General features: G+C 41.7%; 1 protein-coding gene and 1 long non-coding RNA gene across 2 annotated transcripts in view; both read right to left on the reverse strand.

Annotated features, from left to right (window-relative positions):
• The window catches only part of LOC126989309 (lethal(2) giant larvae protein homolog 1-like), a 50,539-nt gene that overhangs the window by 3,950 nt on the left and 37,479 nt on the right, over positions 1-9,110 (reverse strand). The window contains exon 16 of the mRNA XM_050847938.1: positions 1,207-1,343. Coding sequence (XP_050703895.1) covers positions 1,207-1,343 — 137 coding nt within the window. The remainder of the gene's footprint in view (positions 1-1,206; positions 1,344-9,110) is intronic.
• Positions 6,951-8,521, reverse strand: LOC126989319 (uncharacterized). Its single transcript, XR_007743183.1, has 3 exons — positions 7,917-8,521; positions 7,576-7,631; positions 6,951-6,972 (listed from the first exon to the last, which is right to left on the reverse strand). It is a non-coding gene; the product is annotated as an uncharacterized LOC126989319 (long non-coding RNA).

Consider the following 9,110-nt stretch of genomic DNA (forward strand, 5'->3'; position numbering starts at 1 on the left):
GGAAGAATGGGAAGGATAAGGAACGGAAGGAAGTGGAGAGAAAGAGAAAGAAAGAGAGAAGAGGAAAAGAAAGGAAGGAAGTATAGAGAAACGAAGAATTGAGAATAGAAAGAAAAATTGAACGGAAGAGAAGGAGAGAGAAGGAGGGAGAGGGAGAGAAATTGTAGATAAAGAAAGAGAGGAGAGAAAATGATATAATGGAAAATGGAAGAGGAGAGAAAGGAAGAATTGAGAATAGAAAGAAAAATTGAATGAAAGAAGAAGAAGAAGAAGAAGAAGAAGAAGGAAGAGAAGAAAGATTAGCAATAGGTTAGGAAGGTAGGAAGCAAAGGAAAGGAAAGATAAAGAAAGGAAGAGCAAGGGAAAGGAGAGAAAGGAAGGAGAGGAAAGGAAAAGAAGGAAAAAGGAAAATATAAATGAAAGAAAGGAGAAAGGAAGGAAGGAGAATAAAGGAAAATATGGAAAAATAAAGGAAATAAAAATGAGAGAAAGGAAGAGAAAGGGAAAGGAGAGAAAGGAAAGGAAAGGAAAAGAAGGAAAAAGGAAAATATAAATGAAAGAAAGGAGAAAGGAAGGAAGGAGAAAAAAGGAAAAGATGGAAAAATAAAGGAAAGGAAAGATAAAGAAAAGAAGAGCAAGGGAAAGGAGAGAAAGGAAAGGAAAATAAAATTGAAAGACAGAAGGAGCAAAGGAAAGAAGAGAAAGGAAGGAGAGGAAAGGAAAAAGAAGGAAAAAAAGGAAAAAAAAATGAAATGAAAATATCTGCAATACAACAAAGTTAACTATTATTATTATTATTATTACAACTATCTTTTTTTTTACTATTTTGCTACACACACACACACACACACACACACACACACACACTTTCACCCCCCCAAAAAAACTCACTGTTTACTAATCTCCTAACTTAACTTACAAAGACAAGAAGAGGAGGAAGAAGAGGAAGAAGAAGAAGAGGAGGATGACTTTGAAGACCAACAAAACACACACACACACACACACACACACACACACACACACACACACACACTTTCACCCCCCAAAAAACTCACTGTTTACTAATCTCCAAACTTAACTTACATAGACAAGAAGAGGAGGAAGAAGAAGAAGAGGAAGAAGAAGAGGAGGATGACTTTGAAGACCAACAAAACCCACACACACACACCCACACACACACACACACACACACACCCACACACTTACTGTTAGCGATGAAGCACTTTGTGATATGCAGACATCGTACCATGGAGCCAACATGATCCGGGGTATTGGTCCGAGCCTCAATCGCTCTCTCGACCGGCCGCACTCCCTCCTCCTCACCCCCTCCACCACCACGGGAGCTAGCAAAGGGTAGGGTAAAGGTTAGTCTACGGGCTAGGGTAGGCGGGCTAGGCTGGGGGCTATGGGGGCTACGCGGGGATATGTCTATGCTATGCCTGTGTGTCAGAAGTGCTATGGGTGATGGGAGAGTGCAAGTGACATGCGTAGGTTCGTGCACGGGGCTACCAGGCGGGGTTGGACAGGGTATCGGCGGGGCGTTCGGGGCGGTCGGGGTGTCGTCGATGTATGTGCTGATGGATGGGTGACGCGCTTCGAGCTCCGGGACCTCCTCTTTTGGGGTTAGAATCTCCGGTTGAGGCGGGGCGCTGCATCGCTTCCCGGGGTCCTGACGTTTAAAGGGGCGGAACACGACCTCGCTTTGCTGCCGGAGAAACTTTTTGAGGCGCCCTTCCTCCGCTGGGGCATGACCGGGGCTTGGTGCGGGGCTTGGGGTGTCGCGGGGCCGGCGTAAGCTCCCCAGGGCAAGTGTCAAACCCCGACGTTTCTGCTCCTGGTCAGATGATTCGGTCGGGGCGGTGGGTGTTGGGGGTAGTTCCGGGGCGTTCGGGGTTGAGGGGCTTGCTCGGCGCTCGCTCTGGGTGCGCCGGGTGAACCAGAGCCTTGCGGGGCGGGGCGGGGCGGCGTCCATCGTCGGGGATTGGGGGCGACGGAAGAGGCGTTTGAGGGAGCTGTCCTTGGTCTCACCCTCAATCACCCCTTCCGCCCCGCCCGGCACCCCTTCCCCGGAGTCGCCCCGCTGCAGCCAACCCCGGAGACGCCCCCCTAGGCCAGTCGGGGTGCCAGCCGCCTCCCTGTCACCCCCCTCCTTCACCCCTTTCTCAAGTCGCATCCCACTTGAGCGGAATCTCTTCGGGGTGACGTAGTAGAAAAAGGGGACAGGGCCTTCCACCCCCTCCCCCTCCCCCCCGTCACCCCTCCGCCGCACCCTACTGCGCCCCCTTCTCTCCCCCTCTTCTTCCTCCCCTTCATCTTCCATAATCTCTTCTATAATATCTTCATCATCGTCATCATCATCTTCCTCTTCTTCTGGGCATGAGAGGGGGGCCGGAGGGGTAGAGGGGGCGGGTCCCTCCTCATTCTTCCCCCCCTCCCCCTCCCCCTCCACCCCCCCGAACACCTCCTCCGCCTCCTCATCCTCCATTTCCATCTTCACCTCCTCCATCTTCTCCCCCTCCTCCTCCTCCTCCTTCCTCTTCTTCCCTTCCTCCGTCGGGCTGCATGAAACAACAGAATGCCTCCTCGTCAGTGTAAACAAACGAACAAACAAACAAGCGTAGGTGTGGGTTGTTTAGGGGGGTGGGGGGGGCCCGCTGCTGGGGGTGCTGGTGTGTGTAAACAATTAAGAAGTAAACAATCATTAGCATAAACAAAGAGAACAAGAAATCATTAGTAAAAAGAATCTGAGTAAACAATGGGAGGAAAAATTAGACATCATCGGTAAACAGCCTCAAACAAACATCCTCGGCGTAAACAAGAAGAGTAAACAAACAATGGTTAAAAAAAGTAGGGTAATTAAAAAAACAAAAAATAAACATCATCGGTAAACAGCCTCAAACAAACATCCTCGGCGTAAACAAGAGGCGTAAACAAATACTGGTAAAAAAAATATCAGTAGATGAAAAAAAATGAAAAATTAGACATCATTACAGGGACGTAGGTGAGCAAATAAATTAAATATTGATCATTAGAGTAAACAATATGAGTAAACAAGGAGAGTAAACAATTGACAGTAACACAACTTGCCTGAAAGAGAAAGGAAGGGACAGAAGAAACTACTAAAGGAAGGAGAGAAGGAAGGAAGGAAGGAAGGAAGGAGGACTGAAAAGGCGTAAACAGACAAAACGAGAAATTATAAGCAAAGTAAATATGAGGGAAGATATAACAAAGGAAAGAAGAAAGGAGGAAGGAAGGAAGGAAGGAGGACCGAAAAGGCGTAAACAGACAAAACAAGAAATTATAAGTGAAGTAAATATGAGTGAAGATATAACAAAGGAAAGAAGGAAGGAAGGAAGGAAGGAAGGAAGGAAAGAAAAAAAGGTGTAAACAGACGAAGAGAAATTATAAGTGAAGTAAATATGAGTGAAGATATAACAAAGGAAAGAAGGAAGGAGGAAGGAAGGAAAGAAAAAAGTGTAAACAGACGAAGAGAAATTATAAGCGAAGTAAATATGAGCGAAAATATAACAAAGGAAAGAAGGAAGGAAGGAAGGAAAGAAAAAAAGGTGTAAACAGACGAAGAGAAATTATAAGTGAAGTAAATATGAGTGAAAATATAACAAAGGAAAGAAGGAAGGAAGGAAGGAAGGAAAGAAAAAAGTGTAAACAGACGAAGAGAAATTATAAGTGAAGTAAATATGAGTGAAGATATAACAAAGGAAAGAAGAAAGGAGGAAGGAAGGAAAGAAAAAAGTGAAAACAGACAAAACAAGAAATTATAAGTGAAGTAAATATGAGTGAAGATATAACAAAGGAAAGAAGAAAGGAAGGAAGGAAGGAAAGAAAAAAAGGTGTAAACAGACGAAGAGAAATTATAAGTGACATAAATATAAGTGAACACACAAGACACAAGCAATAAGGGGAAGAATAGGAACAGGCAAGAACGTGAATAGGTTTAACCCTTAAAGCGCAGGATTGTTTTGCCGTGCTTGTCCTCCCACGCGGGCATACTCAGGTAAAAATATGCCTCACTTCAGCCTTGCACACCTTCACTCCTACTTAACTCAGGTAACTGAATGAAGTACCATTGTAAAGTACATACCCTTAACTATTTTTGGACATTAAGTTGAAAACCATATGACCTTTGGTAGAGCGAGTACGGAATGTTGAAGTAGGATCACTGAGGGCACATATATACAGGCAGTTTTCCACCCCGATTGGACGTCCCTTCTATGATTTAGTAATAAGAAGCATAGCCTAACTTTTATACAGTTTATGTGAGCCCTCCCCCAAAAAACTTAACTTCTAGGCCTTCTTGATGCCCTTGATGGGTATTGAGGTGGATGAAATTCACTGGAAGGTGAGAAGAGGTGGGATGTCTTGCGAACATCTTTTCAAAGCTTACACAACTCATACACTGACCAATAATTAGTCAAGAGCATGGTTGGGTATCGTTTGAAAGAAAACAACATGCTTACCCTACTTCAGCATAAACGAAATAAATCTGACGGTGCGCTAAGTCAAAAAATGCCTTGTTGACTACTGTTGACACCCACGCTTTAAGGGTTAATGAGGAAAGAATAAAGTGCAAACATAGAGAATTACAAGACATAATAAACAAATGATAAGCACAATAGGCCGCGACATAAAAAAAAAATAAATAAATAAAAAAAAATGGGAGTCTGAAAAAGATGGAGAATGCAAACAGGTCAGGGAAGGAAAGAATCGACAGGTACGGCAGAACAAGAAAGAGTTCAAACAGGAAAGAATAAGGTGCAAATATATATACAAGACATAATAAACAAATGATATGACAAACAATGGGAGTGTCTGAAGATGGAGAATTTCAACAGGTCAGGAAAGGAAAGAATCAACAATTATGGAAGAACAGGAAAGAGTTTAAACAGGAAAGAAAAAGTTTTGTTTAGTGGGCGCAACATCTGTGGTCATATGCCGGAGAGAGACAGAAGGGGAAGGAATTATAGGAGAAGGGAAAGTTTGGTTTAGTGGGCGCAACATCTGTGGTCATATGCCGGAGAGAGACAGAAGGGGAAGGAATTATAGGAGAAGGGAAAGTTTGGTTTAGTCGGCGCAACATCTGTGGTCATATGCCGGAGAGAGACAGAAGGGGAAGGAATTATAGGAGAAGGGAAAGTTTTGTTTAGTCGGCGCAACATCTGTGGTCATATGCCGGAGAGAGACAGAAGGGGAAGGAATTATAGGAGAAGGGAAAGTTTCGTTTAGTCGGCGCAACATCTGTGGTCATATGCCGGAGGGAGACAGAAAGGAAAGAAATTATAGGAGAAGGGAACAGACCCCAGGAGACGGGACACAACCCCCGATTAATACCTGGTACCCATTCACTGCTGGGTGGACAGGGGCGTAGGGTATCGGAAAAGCCACCCAAATTTTTTCACTCCGCCCGGGAATCGAACCCAGGCTCTCTCGGTTGTGAGCCGAGTGTGCTAACCACTGCACCACGAAGCCCCCTAAACAGAAAAGAATAAAGAGCAAATATAGGAAATTACAAAACACAATAAACAAATGATATACAAACAATGAGAGTGTCTGTAGGAGATGGAGAATGTAAACAGGTCAGGAAAGGAAGGAAATTACAGGTACGGAAAATTATTAATGAGTTATCGTCTGGGTAGATAGGCTGAATAAGGAATGTCTGACTGAATAGTGGAGAAAATAATAAGAATAAGGAAAAAATAACTGGATAAAAATGAGGGATTAAAAACTGGATAAAGAACAATGGATAACAGAGGAGAATGAAGGAGGAAGTAAAGAACAAAAAAGGAAAAGAGAAAGGATAGAAAAATGGTGAGGGAAAAAAGAGGAGAAACAGGAGGAAAAAGATATTAGAAGGAAGAGAAAAAAGTGGAGAAAAAGCAGAAAAAAAAGATAATTGTGTTTTGTGTAAGATGAAGTAAAATAATAAAAAAATATAAAAAATGTGCTAAATCATCTTTTGGAGGAGGACTAAGAGGAGGAGGAGGAGGAGGAGGAGGATGGAGGAGGAGGAGGAGGAGGGATTAAGGAGTTATTGAGGAGGAGGAGTAGAAGGCAGCCCCATCTCTCTCTCTCTCTCTCTCTCTCTCTCTCTCTCTGAATCTATTTTTTTTTCCTTTTCTTCTTTGTCATATTCTTTCTTTCTCTAATCTCTATCTTTATCTATTTTCTCTTTCTCTAATTCCCACTCTCTCTCTCTGTGCATATATACTAATCATATCCCAGTATTTCTTTTTACAATAATTTCTTAACATAACTTCAAATATCCCTAGAAATTTTGGCTTTCTTTCTGTTAAACAAGTTAAACAAACAATCTGAAATACAAATTAGAACACAAACACTTTTTTTAATATGAAACATCCACAGAAACTTTTGCATATGAAACACACCTTGAGAATTTTGCATAAGAAACACCTTGAGAATTTTGCATATGAAACACTCCTTGAGAATTTTGCATATGAAACACCCCTTGAGAATTTTGCATATGAAACACCCCTTGAGAATTTTGCATATGAAACACTCCTTGAGAATTTTGCATATGAAACACCCCTTGAGAATTTTGCATATGAAACACTCCTTGAGAATTTTGCATATGAAACACTCCTTGAGAATTTTGCATATGAAACACTCCTTGAGAATTTTGCCTACAAAACACCTTGAGAATTTTGCATATGAAACACCTTGAGAATTTTGCCTACGAAACACCTTGAGAATTTTGCATACGAAACACCTTGAGAATTTTGCATAAGAAACACCTTGAGAATTTTGCCTACGAAACACCTTGAGAATTTTGCATAAGAAACACCTTGAGAATTTTGCCTACGAAACACCTTGAGAATTTTGCCTACGAAACACCTTGAGAATTTTGCATATGAAACACCCCTTGAGAATTTTGCATACGAAACACCTTGAGAATTTTGTATAAGAAACACCTTGAGAATTTTGCATACGAAACACCTTGAGAATTTTGTCTACGAAACACCTTGAGAATTTTGCCTACGAAACACCTTGAGAAATTTGCATACGAAACACCTTGAGAATTTTGCCTACGAAACACCTTGAGAATTTTGTCTACGAAACACCCCTTGAGAATTTTGCATATGAAACACTCCTTGAGAATTTTGCATACGAAACACTCCTTGAGAATTTTGCATATGAAACACCCCTTGAGAATTTTGTCTACGAAACCCCTTGAGAATTTTGCATACGAAACACCTTGAGAATTTTGTCTACGAAACACCCCTTGAGAATTTTGCATATGAAACACTCCTTGAGAATTTTGCATATGAAACACTCCTTGAGAATTTTGCATATGAAACACACCTTGAGAATTTTGCATATGAAACACTCCTTGAGAATTTTGCATATGAAACACTCCTTGAGAATTTTGCATATGAAACACTCCTTGAGAATTTTGCATATGAAACACTCCTTGAGAATTTTGCATATGAAACACTCCTTGAGAATTTTGCATATGAAACACCCCTTGAGAATTTTGCATATGAAACACTCCTTGAGAATTTTGCATTCGAAACACCTTGAGAATTTTGCATACGAAACACCTTGAGAATTTTGCATATGAAACACCCCTTGAGAATTTTGCATATGAAACACCCCTTGAGAATTTTGCATATGAAACACCCCTTGAGAATTTTGCATATGAAACACTCCTTGAGAATTTTGCCTACGAAACACCTTGAGAATTTTGCATATGAAACACCTTGAGAATTTTGCCTACGAAACACCTTGAGAATTTTGCCTACGAAACACCTTGAGAATTTTGCCTACGAAACACCTTGAGAATTTTGCTTACAAAACATCCATTGAAACTTTTGCATATAAAACTGCCCTTGAGAATTTGGGATACAGAACAGCTTGAGAATTTTGCATATGAAACACACCTTGAGAATTTTCTATATGTCACACCCCTTGAGAATTTTGCATATGAAACACACCTTGAATTTTCCTTATGAAACACCCAGGAAAAGTTGGAAAGTTTGTTTTTTTGGGCGCAACATCTGTGGTCATATGCTGTAGAGAGACAGAAGGGGAAGGAATTATAGGAGAAGGGAACAGACCCCAGGAGACAGGACACAACCCCTGATTAATACCTGGTACCCATTCACTGCTGGGTGGACAGGGGCGTAGGGTATCGGAAAAGCCGCCCAAATTTTTCCACTCCACCCGGGAATCGAACCCGGACTCTCTCGGTTGTGAGCTGAGTGTGCTAACCACTGCACCATGAAGCCCCCGGAACACCCCGGAAATTTTGGCATATGAAATACTTTGAGAATTTTGCTTATGAAATATCCACTGAAATTTTTGCATATGGAACACACCTTGAGAATTATATCTATGAAACACCTTGCATCTTAACCCCTTCACTCCGGCGACCCCGACGTCGTCACCGTATGGAAAGGGTTAGCCCTCTTCTAAACCTCTTAATCCTCTTCCATTTCCTCTTAACTCGGTAGCAGTGAGGGACCAAATTTGTGGCTTTACCGTGTAGCAGCAAATTTTACCGTAGTGAGGGACCAAATTTTGCAGCGACGGGCCAAATTGTGGCTTTACCGTTGAGGGACCAATTTGTGGCTTTACCAAATTTGTGGCTTTACCGTAAAATTTGTGGCTTTACTCCAAATTTGTGCCATGATATAAACCAAAAATAGATGATGCATAATCTGATCACAATTGCTTTGATATATTATGAAATGGTTTGTGTGAGTGTGTGAGGTTTCTCTTCTAGAGGGACCACTGAGAAACATGATCCCCGCTGCTACTGGGTTAAGAGGAACTTAGAGGAGGATTGAGAGGTTCAGAAGAGGAATAATCTTTTTCCATTTCCTCTTGAGCCTTTCCATCCGTGACGCCGATGTCTGCGTCACGGATGGAAAGGGTTAAGGAGTAAATGTGAATGTTTTAAAAATTGACACTTTCTTTATTTCTTTATTATGATTTTCCGGTCTGATTCTTTTTTTCTTTGTCGTTCCTTCCCTGTGTCTGGTGAGGAAATTTTATACAGCACTGGAATTGAATCTGAATCCTTTACGTTATCACAATGGGAAGCTTTATTTCTGTTTTCTTCTACATCTTTT

The sequence above is a fragment of the Eriocheir sinensis genome, unplaced genomic scaffold, assembly GCF_024679095.1.
Source record: "Eriocheir sinensis breed Jianghai 21 unplaced genomic scaffold, ASM2467909v1 Scaffold113, whole genome shotgun sequence".
Taxonomy (NCBI): domain Eukaryota; kingdom Metazoa; phylum Arthropoda; class Malacostraca; order Decapoda; family Varunidae; genus Eriocheir; species Eriocheir sinensis.